At 43.5% G+C, this 14954-nt stretch overlaps 1 protein-coding gene across 1 annotated transcript in view; it reads left to right on the top strand.

Annotated features, from left to right (window-relative positions):
• UNC80 (unc-80 subunit of NALCN channel complex) overlaps positions 1 to 14954 on the top strand; it is a 170247-nt gene that overhangs the window by 42742 nt on the left and 112551 nt on the right. The window contains 10 exon segments of the mRNA XM_077919672.1: positions 1369 to 1737; positions 1887 to 2018; positions 3249 to 3396; positions 3997 to 4145; positions 4726 to 4895; positions 5660 to 5761; positions 8787 to 8995; positions 9299 to 9405; positions 10135 to 10309; positions 14686 to 14712. Coding sequence (XP_077775798.1) covers positions 1369 to 1737; positions 1887 to 2018; positions 3249 to 3396; positions 3997 to 4145; positions 4726 to 4895; positions 5660 to 5761; positions 8787 to 8995; positions 9299 to 9405; positions 10135 to 10309; positions 14686 to 14712 — 1588 coding nt within the window.

The raw sequence follows: 14954 nt of genomic DNA, 5'->3' as shown, positions 1-14954 counted from the left end.
AAGTTCCACAATAGTTCACTAATCAAAGCCTTTGCTGATTTTTGCCCACTAGAACTGGCAAAACTTTCTCCGTCAGAAAATGGTGGAGTGTGTCGAGTTCGGATTTTAAGCCACTGACAGGTTGCACTCCGACCAGAACCAAAAGGGAGACTCCTCCACTCTACTTCACTTGCCACAAAGTTATTTCTTATAAAAAAATCAGCCTCGGCACTTTAAACAAAGTAACCGAGGTCTTTTAGTAACACTCACTCAGCAGATACTTTCTTTCCTTGCTCCTTCCTGCAGCCTTCCGCCATATGCCATCTTCTCCCAGCTGCCGGGACGGACTCCCTTTTTTCGCCCCTCAACGCTCCAAATCTTAATAAGTTAAATTTCAATGCGATGGTCAAATAAACTTTCCCAATTATAGTTCCAGGTTCTTTTTTTTTATTATTCTTGGAAGCTTGCCACTTTCATTAGAAGCCTGAGACTGCACAGCGCGGGGTTAGTGCTGCCTTCCCTTCGTGCCTGCAGCTTGATCCCATCTCTGGATTTATTAGCAAAACCCAGGGAGCAGGAGAGTATGACCGGGCACTGCCAGGTGCCACATCCCCCAAGATAATCCTCTTGAGGTTCCGAGGTCCGCCTAGCCTTCACTAAACTTCTAAAACACCCCGTGTTGCTCTAGATTCCCCGGAGGGCTATCTTGAACTTCTTTTCAATGGCTGTGGCTCCGCCGGAAGTCTGCATTTTTAATTTTCTAAATATATGTAAACCACTTGGAGTTCTTGGATAAATATTTATTTTGCGAGGAATAAATATAAGAAATAAGAATAAACATATAAATAGCAATTTGAAGGACTGTCCATTTCTGTGCATTGACTTCCACTGTGGTCTCATTATGAATCAGGTCCCTCACCCCTGCAATTTGCACTTGACAGAAACTCCCTCTAAATTGAACCTGTGAGGTGAAAGACTAATGACTGTCCAGTCATGAAACACTCTCAGTTTCTGATCCCAAAGTACTTTTTCAATAACTGCTGTGGCTGGTGCATTACTCTCTCACCTCTTATGACAAGTTCATTATGGTTTCGCTAAAAGGCAACTCTGTTAGAAACATGACCTAGATCAATTCTGGCTGAAGAGTAAAGACAGAGACTTGCTTTGGTAAGCTTCTATAAATGGCATACACCTCAGTGCACAGCACATCACGCCACAACCAAGCTTACCTTGAAGTGGCGTACCAACCATGCTTTGTAAATGACCACATAAAAGTTCCCGCAGTGAATCCTATGGCAAAATCTGTCTTTGCTGCCAGCTCAGCCAGGATTTTGAATGCTGTCTTTAAGAACAAAATTGTTTGCAACGTCTTGCTTTTCATCCTCCAAGGTGGTTCTCAAGGCTGTTTTCCTGGTCCTGAATCACGACATCAGCTCCCGAATCTGTGATGTGGCCCTCAATATTGTGGAATGCCTGCTTCAGCTTGGTGTGGTGCCCTGTGTGGAGAAGATCAGAAGGAAAAGTGACAACAAAGAGAATGAACCCAGTGAGAAGAGACAAAGCGAGACCTCCTTCCAACTCAAGGGGGCTCTGAGTAGTTCAACCTCTGGATTTGGGGTTGCCCCCGCCAGCGCAGCTGGAGATGGCGGTGGAGAAGGAGGAGGAGGAGAAAGTGGTGGAGGAGATGGAGGAGGAGGTGACGGAGGAGGAGAAGGTGGAGGAAGACCTTATGAAAAGAATGATAAAAAGGAAGACAAGGTAAATGTTGGTTATATGAGGCTGATTAACCCACCGTTCATTGTCTTAGATTGGATTGTCTGGGAGCACAAAAACAACCTGGAATGCTATATACATCTGCTTCATGCAATAAAATGGGATATTGTTGTCTCTTCCCCCCTGTTGCTAAGGAGGAAAGCACTCCAGCAAGCACACACAGGTTGGCCCTGACAATGCTGATAAAAATTGTGAAGTCTCTGGGCTGTGCATATGGCTGTGGAGAAGGTCACCGTGGGCTCTCTGGAGACCGGCTGAGACATCAGGTATGCCATGGCAGAACAATGGATGGAAGCAGGATTCTTAAACCATTTTGTAGAGTTCCTGGTCTGAGTAGCTCACAACGTTCATCTTGGTCTGGAATTGTATGCGGAAGGCAAGACCTTCTGCACTCATGATTCTTAACTGTGAAGCCTGTGATTTAGCACCAGAGGACAGGAGTGAGTAAGGGGCATTGTGCTGTATGTGAATGCTCCAGTTAGAAATAGAGGAATCCCTCCTAATCTGCCCCATCTTGCTTCCACATGTAGACATTTAAAAACACACCCCAGCACATTTCTGTATAGCTCTTTTAGGATAATTCCAGGGAAATTCTAAAAAGTCCACACACAAACTTTTGTACAAACACACTTGAATATTTGTGAGTTCTAATGGCATCCTGCCATTTTTCTTGCTTATTTGCACTCTGGTCAGTGACCGAAATAAATTGATTCATTCTTGCTTATAACAGTGTAAAGCTGGTTAGAACAGCTTCAAAGCATGGCACCTCTGCCACACCAGGTAAAGATGCTTTAAAAATGATGCAGGAAGTGGTCACACAGTACTTCCTGTGTAATTCTGTGCACAAAAGACCACCATCCATTCAAAACAACGGCTGCCCCCGTGTTGTACTGTTGGGCAACCATTTTTTTTAACCATTTACATCAATGCCCACTTAATGGGACTGCATCATGGTCAGCTTTGGTTGAACTGCTCTGATTTTTCAGTCTGTGTGTACGTGTGCATGCATTTGCGTGTCCTGGCTAGACTGGATCCAATAGCATCTGGAGAACTGAAAGAGTTGGCCAAATGGAATCCAAGATTAACCAGTCATCCCTAAGACACAGCATCCTCGATAGGGCAAGACTTGCCAAGACTGTACCCCTTGCTGGCACTGCATGGGAACCAAAGTTTGGTGTGGGAGTTGAACGAAGGGCAGAAATGCATGCTCTGGGTGACGCACGGCTCCCCTATGAAAATCGCAACCCTGTGTGTCCATTCATCTCTCCTGTCATGTGTTGTAATAGATAACCCATGACCAACTGTTATCAATTATTTTTTTGTCCCTTCACATTGAAGCTCTGTCACTGGGAGCATTTTTTACGCCTTCTCATTTAGTACACATGGCCAATGAAGAGGAGATGCAGGGCTGTTCCAGGCTCAGTTTCTTTCTTTGTTCTCCAAATAATACATGGTTGCTGTCACCAGAACCTAAGTGCCTGGTCTTCCCTCCATAGGCTCAGAATTGCCTCACAAAGTTGTACAAGCTGGATAAGATGCAGTTCCGGCAAACCATGAGGGATTATGTAAACAAGGATTCACTCAACAATGTGGTGGATTTTTTACATGCCTTGCTAGGTTTCTGCATGGAGCCAGTCACTGACAGTAAGTATAAGCTATTGTTGGAAAGCCCTCCCTCCCCACTTTATTTTTCTTTTTTTCCTTTAAAAAAGATCTTCCTCTCCTCTCCTCTCCTCTCCTCTCCTTCCTTCCTTCCTTCCTTCCTTCCTTCCTTCCTTCCTTCCTTCCTTTCATTTGATGTCCTCTGCTATGGACTGTTGTCTGGGCCCAAAGATTGCACACGCATGAAACTGGTAGGTGGGTGGTGGAAGGACCCCAAGAGAGATGCAGGGAAGGGAAGATCTCACAGGGTGAGAGACTGGGAGAAGAAAGGAAAGGTCCCAGGTGACAGCTGGGAGGGTCCACCGCTTTCTGAGTGAGATAAGGGTTAAGAGCTACCTTTGAGAGAAGAATATGTGTTTTTGTTTTTATTTAGATTAGCTTATTTTATCTTATTGTATTATGGAAAAGCTTTAATAAAACCTTAGTAAATATAGTCTGTTATCATAAGATTCCTTAAGAGAAATGACACTGCTACAAAACATAGGAGCTGTAGATGTCAAGAGTATTATTGATTCAGATTTTGCCATTTTTTTGTGAAAACCGAACAGTTCAACTTGACTATTTAATGCTTGCGTTTTGCAGACAAGGCTGGTTTTGGAAATAATTTCACAACAGTGGACAACAAGTCTACTGCCCAAAGTGTGGAAGGTATTATTGTTAGTGCCATGTTCAAATCACTTATCACCCGCTGTGCCTCTACTACACATGAGCTTCATAGCCCCGAGAATCTGGTAAGGACAACACTGAAACCCTAGCACAATTAATTTCACTCCATACTGTTTTAGTGGCCTAAGTATTGATACTATTGTTGACCTGAGAGAGCACCAGACAGAGTTCATCCATAAGGAAAATGTTGACTGTGTGCACTTCTTTTGACTCCAGTTTTGACAAAGATTTCCAATTAACACAAATTTAAATCCTCTGTATACTAGAGCTGTGCCACTTCTCTCAGTGGAAAATCATGTTGCCTTCCAGAATCTGCTCTGCAGTTCTCAAAATCTTTATGTAAAATATCCACATTTGTTTCTAATCCAATCACCGTTAATTTACCTGAATGAGTTTTTTCCATGTTGGGTGAGATGATGGCAACTCTTGAAAAAGCCAAAACACTTTATTGGTTAAATTTACTTCATATTTTTGAGATTCTTAGTTACGGCTGCTTGAAAACGAAAGGACCGAAGCTTGGGCCAATATTGCTTCAAAGCATGACACGGGGGAAATGATTATGATGTTTGCTTCAATTGGCTTCCAAACACATTAAATCTTCCATTCTTTTTTTTCCTTTTCACTTTCTAATCCTGCACTCCATAGGGATTGTATTGTGACATCCGACAACTGGTTCAGTTTATCAAGGAGGCTCATGGGAATGTCTTTAGAAGAGTAGCCCTTAGTGCCCTTTTGGATAGTGCTGAGAAGTTGATACCAGGAAGAAGAGCAGAGGAAACAGCTGAACAGGAGCCCAAACCATCAGGCAGTAAAAGGTTTGTAACCGAAGTGCAAAACGCACAGAGATGTTTGAGTGATGCCCTGTCCTACCTTTCCCCTAATGCAAATGTGCAGAACCAAGCACCTCAGCATAAGGAGTATGCAGGAGTAAGGAGATAAATGATATTCACACAATTTTGCTAGGGCTTAAAAACTTTTATAACACAAATCTTCTCCTTCAGACCTTGTTGATATTGATGCAACAGAGAGCACAGTTTAGTGTGCTTGAAGTCCAATGAAATCCATGGCTCTGAAGCACACTTAAGGGCTGCACACAGATTATTCATCATCTCAAAGTTCGCCCCATTAGATATCCACAAAGCAGGACTGAAGGACTCTTGACTTAAGCAGACACCTCAAGTTTGATCATAATTTGTACCTGTGAGATCCAGACTTAAAGCTCACTCTGCAGGCTTGTTTCTTTCTAGAGAGTGTTTGAAAAGTGGAGTGTGGTCCTATCCACATTTATGTTGCCATTCTATGCATATTTACTAGGGAGTTAGTCTTCTTGAGCACAGCGGGACTTACATCTGAGTATGTATCAAGCTGTGAGTCTTTAAAAGTGGATCGTCAACTATTTATTGCACATTTTGAGCACCTCAGTGCATGTTGCCTGTCATGACAGATTTGTGATGGCAGTGCATACAGATGAGGCAATTCCTAGAATGGGAACATGGACCTCCAACTTCATATTACAGGAACACAAGGTAGGGGTTTCAAAAAAAAAATTACTGTACATGTGGCTGTTTCGTCTGCATAGATCTGAAGTGGGAAGTGTTGTCGTTGACAAAGGACAACCGTCTTCAGCTCCCGATGAATGCCGCAGTTACATCTCAAGCCGCCCAATGCAGACTCCAGAGCAGTAAGTAAATATTTTGGAGCTCAAAGGTATATTCAGTCTTCCCAAGAAATCTGGTAAGCATTCTAGTCACCACCATTAGATATTCTAGCCTTAATTGATGTAACCCACAAATGTTCACCCTTCTGAGCATGAATTGTGCTGACACTTTAACAGACAGGCTACCATCATGAATTGTTCAAATCATGGATAAGTATGGAATGTGGGACTGGGTCATCTGTGAATCCATTTGTGAAATAATATAATAATATTTTGTTCCCGGCCCGTGTGTGTTGGCAAATCATGTATAAGCAACCCCACCCCCACCCCATTATGCCCTGCCCCATCCTGTTACACCTTTTTTGTGACACATTTAGTAATGTTTTCAGTCACTTCTGGGTTCAGTGCTGTGTGTGTGTGTGCATGATTACGTGTTTTTCGGACACAGATTAATCCAGGGGTTGGCAAACTAAGGTCCGCAGGCTGGATCAAGCCCAATTGCCTTCAGGATCTGGCCCTCAGACTGTCCTTGGATCGGCGTGAGGATTCTGTTCGTTTGGGCTGCACCATTTCCCCCCCGCGCCATTCCATTTCTCCCCCACACACACCCCCTGTAGTGGCGCCTCCTCCCTCCCTCCTCCTGGCTTCTCCCTGCCCTGCCTAGAGGAGGAAGGGAGCTGGCTGAGTGCCATTTTAAGTAGCCCCTCTCCAGAGCCAGCCCTTTCGCGCCGCTCATCATCCGTCTGCCTGGTGCTCCTGTGGGCCAGAGAGTGGAGCAGACGAGCTCACTCTGCCTACCCACAAGAAGAAGTGGTGGTGGTGGCGGCAGCCCCTGGGAAGGTAGGTGCAGCAGCTAGGGCTGGGGGGTGGGGACTTCTTGCCCCCCTCACCTCTTCTTCTAGCTCCCCCTCCCCCGGTGCTGCTTCTCCAGCCCGCGACAAGGTGTGAGTGACAGTGGACCGGCCCATGGCTAAAGAAATTTGCTGATCCCTGCATTAATCAGTCATCGCCTGTAGTTGAAGTAACGAAGGATGAGGTTATCAATGTCTACACGAGGGGCAGAATTGAGCTAAGTTGTTGCATGCATGGACTGAGGTCTACTTATGCAATGGATTTCCCCCTCTCCTCCCCCTGCACCCATCCCCCTAAAGCTGCCCTGGAGGATTAGGAACTGCATGCAATGGAAATCAAATTTCCCTCGCACTTTAAAGATTTTTGTGTGTTTAGGGGGGTTTTTTTGCAACAGAGATGTGGGTGTAAATAATACATGAAGTCAAAAACATCTTTTGGTATGTCTTAATTTGTAAATAAGAGGTATGGAGTCAATCTCGTCTGAAGATCATAGCTGGATTCATTTAAATGGAAGCTCTTTCTCTGTCCATAAATGTGCAGAGAATTTTTATTTTTATTTTTTGAGGGTGGGGGGGACAACGGCTTTCTGCACCTGTGTAATGCCACACAAGTAAGTGCTGTATATTACCTATTGCAATGAAAACAGCAAAGTTAAAAATTGCTGCCTACCAAATCAAAACATTACCATCTGCCACTGCCTCCACTTCATTCTTCCAGCCTTCTTTCTTCCTTTCCCTTCCCCCTAATGACTTCTTTGTGCATAGTACTCAGTGCTGCAGTAGAAAATATCTAAGTCCATAGAAATAATTGCATTGGATTAAACTGAAGAGTGATTGTACAATTAGCAAAGGCACAAGAGATAATTACTCAGAACAACCCTGATTTGTGTATGGTTTGTTTATTTGGATATTTTGTTTCATAAAGCTCAATCTTTAATTTAATATTGCCCAAACAGTTAATGGCCAGCTCACTCAAGTTCTCATGCAGTCTGTGGTTGAAACATGGCCCCACAGAGGATTTGCCTGTTTACCCATAGCTCCATTGCTATGATTATGCCATCTGTCAGGGAGAGGAAATGAATCACATTTTTTAATGATATGGATATGATTACATTACATCTAATCCTTACATTAAAAGAGTGGGCTGAGAGCAATGGTATGAAAATGACACATCCCTACAACAAGTGCTTTTTTTGTTGAAGAGTGTGTGTGAAATAATTATCATGAGCATTAGAGAGGATTCTTTCCAAAAGGTGATCAGTTGGTCCGTGGGCTGCTACTTCTAGTGCCTCGCTGTTTTGGCATAGCCCTTTATACCAGAGATGGGCAGAAGTTGGGTTGGGTTCCACTGGGAGATCTTAAAGTGATTTACAGTAGATTGGTAAGGATTTCTCACTCCCAATAGCCTGACAATTGCAATCTAAGAAATAAAATCTTTTGTGACACCCAGCATTTAATAGCTTTACAACCCAGCCTTTGTGTTCCTTACCTCTAAAATGGATATTACTGGTAATTGGTTGCCTACAGCTGGGTCTTTGTGCAACTGTGCTAGCCAGTTTGAGAGTTTTGCGATCTGTGTAATTTCTATTTGTCTATGCAAATTATGGCAGTCAATGTCTTGGGGTGCAAAGTCACTATCTTGTGCTCTAGTTAGTGGAGCTTGTGATTCTAGTAAAAAAAACAAAAACAGTCAGTACCATAAGCCTGTAGCCTTGGGCTGTGTTCATACCATACATGTAAAGCTCACCCCACCCCTAAAGAATCCTGATGCTGGGAATTGTAGCTCTGGGAGGGGTAAACTACAGTTCCCAGGATTAAATCTACAGCATGCTGTGTATGCAGCCTCTTACTATATCAAGATGGCTTTGGAAAACCTCTCTCTCAGACTTGGCATTGCTCGCCATTTGCAGTACAGGGAGAGTAACACTGGCCTACCTTACAGGGTTGTTGTAAGGATCAGAGGACCATGTACTGAGTGTTTATGAGAATCCAGAACACTAAGCAAATGTTAAGTAGAACAATGTTGTGCCTTACTAGCCTATTCTTGACAAAGCTGAGCACCAAAGAAAGCTAACAAAATGTCACACAATCCTCCAACCGCTAGAGCACAGTAGAAAAGGCAAGGTGCTCCCATTCTTTGTGCATTCCTGGGTACATTTGGCTAAGCGTTACAAACCATGCAATTTGTTCCATTGCAGTGATGAGCAGATGCAAGGAGCAGCCCTAGGGCGCAAAGATTTCTGGCGAAAGATGTTCAAATCTCAGAGTGCAGCGAGTGATACTAGTAGCCAGTCGGAGCAGGATACCTCGGAATGCACAACTGCACACTCAGGGGCAACCACTGAGAGGCGATCCCGCTCTCGCTCAAGGAGGATCTCACTCCGAAAGAAACTCAAACTCCCCTTAGGTAAATTTATGCCTCTTCGCATGATATTATCATATAACATTTAATATATTTTCTATTTTTCCATGTATCAGTGCACAGACATTTTCAGAGAAATGTTCTGTTCATATTTTAGCATCACCTGGAGAATATATATTATTCAGTCTTCCTCCATATTTATTACCATCCATTTCTGTACAAAACCTCTTTCATATAAAACATGTGTGCCAACCTTTTGTCATGTGATGTAGCTTCCTTGGTACCCACATTTACTGCTGGTAGATTCACACACATGCTCACATTTTTCTATGTTCTCTGTACAAACAGGGAATTGGCTGAAACGCTCATCCCTTTCTGGTCTGGCAGATGGTGTGGAAGACCTTCTGGACATCAGCTCTGTGGACCGGCTCTCTTTCATCCGGCAGAGTTCCAAGGTAAATAAGTTTCCTTGAACTCATAGAGAGATGAAGAAGTATGGAGATATGCATAGTGCACTTGTTTTTGTCACGTCTCACTCCTTGTAGATGACCAGTAACAGTTGAATAAGTCTGAGGATGGAAAATGTGCACTTCGCAATACAGATGACAGTCTCTTAATTTGTTCTGCAACACAAAGACTAGGAACAACCCTACTGGAAGCTCGTACTTGATTGTTCTTAAAACCACCTTTTTCTGGGAAGGAGCCATGTATGGGTTCTAAGTTAGCATCATTTACACTTGTTAATGCTTGTGGGTGGTTTTAAGTATCTAAATGTTGTCCATTTCTTTTATCCACAGATGTGTTAGGTAGGTTGCTATTTCCCATTATGCACAGTCATAATCCATTATGGCTTTTCTGTGTGCATATTGGGACATTGACAAGAAAAAAAGCACAAAATCCATTCCCTTAGGCCATGAAGCAGAGGTGCTCAAAGAGCAAGTCTTTCCTTGTAGGACTCCAGCTGCCCACATTTAGCAGCAAATGAAGGCCAAGGCACATGAGTTTTTGTCTTGCAGTAGACCCTAGTGGGTTTCATTCTTCAACTTATGCCCCAGCACTTAGCAGTAAGTCTTTTGGGAGCTTCAAAATGTTGCATGTAGAAGAATGGGAATGAGGGACTGTTACATCAGAAGAAGCTAAAGAAGGGGCATTAACAATGAATGGCACACCTTCTTTTTGTTTAGGTGAAATTCACTAGTGCCGTGAAGCTGTCTGAAGGAGGGCCAGGAAGTGGCTTGGAGAATGGACGAGATGAAGAGGAGAATTTCTTCAAGCGTCTTGGTAAATGGCGCACCTGCCGAAGACATCCATCCAAGCTTCATCACACAGAAGAAAAAGATGGTTAGAAATCAGGGTTCTGTTTCTTCAGTCCTTTTTTGCTTCCCCTCCCCTGCTGCATTCTTTGGTTACTTTTCTTCATCAATTTATCCTTTATCTTTTTTTAAACATGGTTTTTGAACTCATTCTGCTTCTCTCTCTGGCTCTGCATACTTTGTAGCCATTTTTGTTCTTTTTTTCCCCTTTTTACGCCATTTTGATTTCAGTGTAATTCTAACCAAGAAGGAAAAGCAAATATGGGCCAATAAATTAAACTAAAGTAACATTTGGACTTCCAAAAAATCAAGCCCTCTAGCTTTAGGGGGGAAATTTGGAAATCATTTGAAAGCAGGGGTCTGATTTCAAACATATTATGCTAAAATTTAATTTCACTCTTTGATGTGAAATTATGAATGCGCCCATCAGCTTTTATCTCCCATTATTGATCATCTACCATCTTCTGTAAAGCTCAGCACTGATGAAATGGAAAACCCTGTACAAAATGTGTTTTAATTATCTCTTTTCTTCTGTGTTTGCATGTCTTGTGTCTTCATACCATTTCTTAGAGAGATGCTGTTCTGCATTCTCAACAAAATTACTATTCTTTGAGACAAACAATTAATTGCTTTGTTATTTTTAAGCAGTGGCATCTGAAAAAAGCACTTTCTTTCCTATTTTGGAAAAAATGATAGGAACTGTATTCTTCCAAGTACTTCACTGCCATCCAGTTGCAAATGTGAGCTTGTTACCAAGGAAACAACCTTGCATCTTGACATTCTTCTATTTTTGTATTGGAAAAGGAACACAGCATCCCATCTCAATGAGTTTTGTTCTGTATTTTTCATAGTACTCAACATAATCCGACATTACATATTGCATTGTCAAACATGAAAGTTACATTACTACATCAGTGTATTTTTCCTTTGGCCATTGCTCCATCACACAATGCATTTCTAAACAAAGAGGGGTTCTGTACCAAATAAAGTGGCTCTTGCTATTAGACGCTGTCCAAATGGAAAAAGTGGTTGGGCTCTTCCTGACTGTACTTAAGTCAGAAGGACTTTGGTCTTTGACTCCTCCCCTTTGAACAGACCCCAGTGCCATGTCATCAACTGGTTTGAAAGTCCCCTCAGTTTCAAAAGATGCATTTTTCAATATGCTATGGGGAGGAGTTTCTGTTTGAGAAGTGCAAGCTCTGTGGCTGCAAATAGGTTTATTGTTTGGAAATAGACTACTGTGTTAAATTATTTGAACTCAGAGTATAGTGCCTGGACCCAGGTCATTGTATAACAGATTTCAGTGTCAAAGCTGAAATGTTTGTGTTTAACTGTGAGCTGGAGACAAGTAGCATGAATTTCAAAATCCAGGTGCTAGAATTCCTCTATGGAAATTCAGTTTTTAAAACTGAATGGGAAATTGTTCATTTTTAATTTTGAGACATTCATGCTAACAGAATTGTAATCTAAGCCCTTACGGCTATCATGTTAAAATAGGGATAATGCTTGATTCTGCCCTCTCCAGTTCGAGTCTACTGAGCCTCATCAGTCTGGCAGTACCTGGTCCTGCTCTGGTGAGGTAGCACTGCTGTTTTTAATAAGTCCTTCTATTCAGTGACCACCCATCAATATACATTATGTAAACCTTGAAGTTTTCCTCTCTCTACTACCCCATTGTAGTGAATGGAAGTGGGCACTCAGGAACTCACCTTGCCCAATATAGGAGGGAAGAGCAAGTTAAACAAAAGATTTACAACTCAGTTCCACCTTTCCATGTGCCAGTAATGCAGTCACGTTATTATTCAGAGTGTGACAGGATGGTGGGAGAGGAGGACATAATATAGGTTTTGGTAGATAGAATCATAGAATTGGAAGGTGATTTGAACATCATTTCCCACCAGGCTAGCTGGAAAGACTAGCTCATTGAAGAGAGAGGAAAGCTTTAGCCCTCTTGCAGTACGTATGTTCCTAAGAGGGGATCAATTGGTTAGTAGATATTATGCTTTAATCTAGGCCAGTTGCACCCCGTTCCTCATCTCTTTGCTGCCCCCTGGGAAAATTCCAAACACCCATCGTTTGCAGCAGTTTGCCACCTAGCACTGAGTCAGGCCATAGCCCAATATAGTTGACTGACTGGCAGCAACTCTCAGGTGCAGGTCTCTGTTAGCCCTACCTAGAGACAAGGGCTGTTGAACCTGGGACATCTTGTATGCAGAGCACATGCTCCACCCATGAGTTACAGCCCTTCCCAATTAATATAATCACTACTTCAGCATTGCTTCTCCTCTCCCTGGTTTTGAGAGGAATGTGGGTGGCATAGCTGTCAAGTGTCCCTTATTTGAAGGGACAGTCCCTTATTCCAGCGCCATGTCCCGCTGCTGTCCCTTATTAATGGATGTCCCTTAAATGTCCCTTAAATGATGTCCCTTAAATTTCAAAGGAAGCAGCTCCTCTCCCTCCCTCCCTGCCGGCCAGGGAGGAGGGAGGCTCCAACTGTGTTGCTTGGCTGTGTTGCTCACCCAATAAGAAGTCTAAGAATGACTGGGGGGTAGAGCTTGCATGCCTTGTGTGTGGCTAGTTAATGCAAGCTGAGGGGGTTTTTGAGTGCTGGATGCCATTTTGTTGCATGTGCTGCTGCAAACTTTGCAGTGCAAGGCCAGGCCGGGGAGCCATCTTAAGTTGAGGCTGCATAGGCCTTGTGGTGCATGTGATTCAGATTCTATTCAGTTGAACCTCTGGTTACAAAGTTGGTTGGACAGTGTTCTCAAAGCTACCCAGCATGAGTTTGACCAGACTGCAGGAGGACAGGAAGACTGGAGTGCCTGGAACAGGTGAGGCTGCAGGTCCCTTATTTTGGCTGCTGGTCCCTTATTTTCAAATCTGTAAGTTGACAGCTATGGTGGGTGGTCTTATTCCACCCCCACCCTGGTTTATTGCAGCCAGCCATTCACACTATATGGCCTTCCAGCTTCTGCATTTCACTTACCATGAAATTCTGGGACTGAAAGCTTTGCTTGCCATATCTGAGTGGAGGAGGTCTGACTAAAAAGAGTCTCAAGGAAGAATAAGTGAGGGAGATCTGTGGTGTTGTGGAGAACAAAGAGGTAGCATTTGAGGTGCAGAGAAAGGTGTAATGGGATGCAGAGAGACCTGTGTGGCAAAGAAAGCATGAAAAAGGGGAGAGGGAAACAGAAGTGCACAGAAACCTGACGGTGGAGAGACAGAGAAAAAGAATGAAGGAAATAGAGATGGTCCCGTGTTACAGAGACCCGGAGTGATACAGAGAGAAGAGTGCTATGGATTGCAAAGAAAAAGAGGTTGAGAAGAAGGGGTTGCAAGGAAACCTGTGGGTGGGGAAACAGAAAAAAGAGAGGCATAATAACAAAGGTGGAAGCCCCAACCTGTGGTGGTGGTGCGGAGAAAGAAAGAAAGTAGAGCATGTGCTAGGGAAAGCACTAAAGGATAGAGAACTGACTGGAGAAAGAAAAGGAGTTAGCAAAAGGGTGGTGTGGTTCTCAGAATGACATTTCTGCATCTCTGCTCTGAAGTGCTGCCACATTACTGTGCATTACAGCAACTGCAGACATTGTTCTACCACAGCAATCATTTTCTACTAGCATTGGCTTAGGTATTAGTATGCGGACAGTTACATGCATTTAGCCCCACGTTTTACTAGAGCTTAAATATGAATTACTCCTATACTGCAACCTTAACTGTGTGGCCAGGCACTGTGCCCCCCCCCCCCCCCCCGACTTTATAATTAAGATCCAGACAAGAAACAATACTTTTGGGCCAAATAAGGCCATAACTTTATTGATTCCAGATGTAAGAGGTTTAGCATAGGCATTAGGCATTAGCCCATGTGTTGGCAGTATTACCGAAGGGGTTGACCCTGAGGCAGGGAGGACCTATGACTTATATCAAATAGGATTCTCTCAGCAGAATTCTTGTCTTGACGGGTGCTATGGTCCTGGACCCCACCTGGGCGTCCAGACAAAAGCTCATCCTGCCAGATCCCTTTACTGGGATACACCCTTTTCTTGGAGGAGCAGGCAGAGAGTTCCAACCTCCCCTCCAACTAAGGCTAAGGCCAATCCACAACCAAAGTTGTGATGATTGTTATGTGGTAGGCAAAACCCCCTGACTGAGCCAATTTGCCTGAAGGAAAATTCCTGCCCAGCCCTGAATACGTTGAGCAACAATGTCCATAGCAAGGTAAAGTAGATAGCCAACAGTAGGCTAAAATAAGGGATGGGCGGAGGGAGATCTGATGAGGAACTGCGTGTGGAGCAGGGAGTTGGGTCTCTTTAAATAGTTGAGGTTCAGACCGAGGTGAAACCTGCTGGTTCAGTTGGGCCTCTCTCCCTCCCAATCAAGAGTCTGCCTCTTAGCCTGCTGGCTATTGGCTAATTCAGCCAGTAGGCTTGAATCTGCTTCCAGGCCGACAAGGTGAACTGTTTTGACTCCCCACCAGTTGGAAAACCTCCATTAAAAGCAGTTCTGCATTGGATAGCATGGGGGAGAAGCAGGGCTGGCCTGCAATGCTGGCACAACTAGAAGTAAGGTAAGCGGACTTCTCTCTGTGTGGTTACTTTCTATTTATTTTATTTTTAAAGTAGGTGGGCCAATGCTTTAAAGTTAGTGCACACTTTTGAGAGAAGTGTTCTGTGAAACCCAGAAGCTTGTGTCAC

The sequence above is a fragment of the Podarcis muralis genome, chromosome 1, assembly GCF_964188315.1.
Source record: "Podarcis muralis chromosome 1, rPodMur119.hap1.1, whole genome shotgun sequence".
Lineage (NCBI taxonomy): Eukaryota > Metazoa > Chordata > Lepidosauria > Squamata > Lacertidae > Podarcis > Podarcis muralis.
Note: the sequence above shows the minus strand (reverse complement) of the source record. Positions and strands in the feature narration are given on the sequence as shown.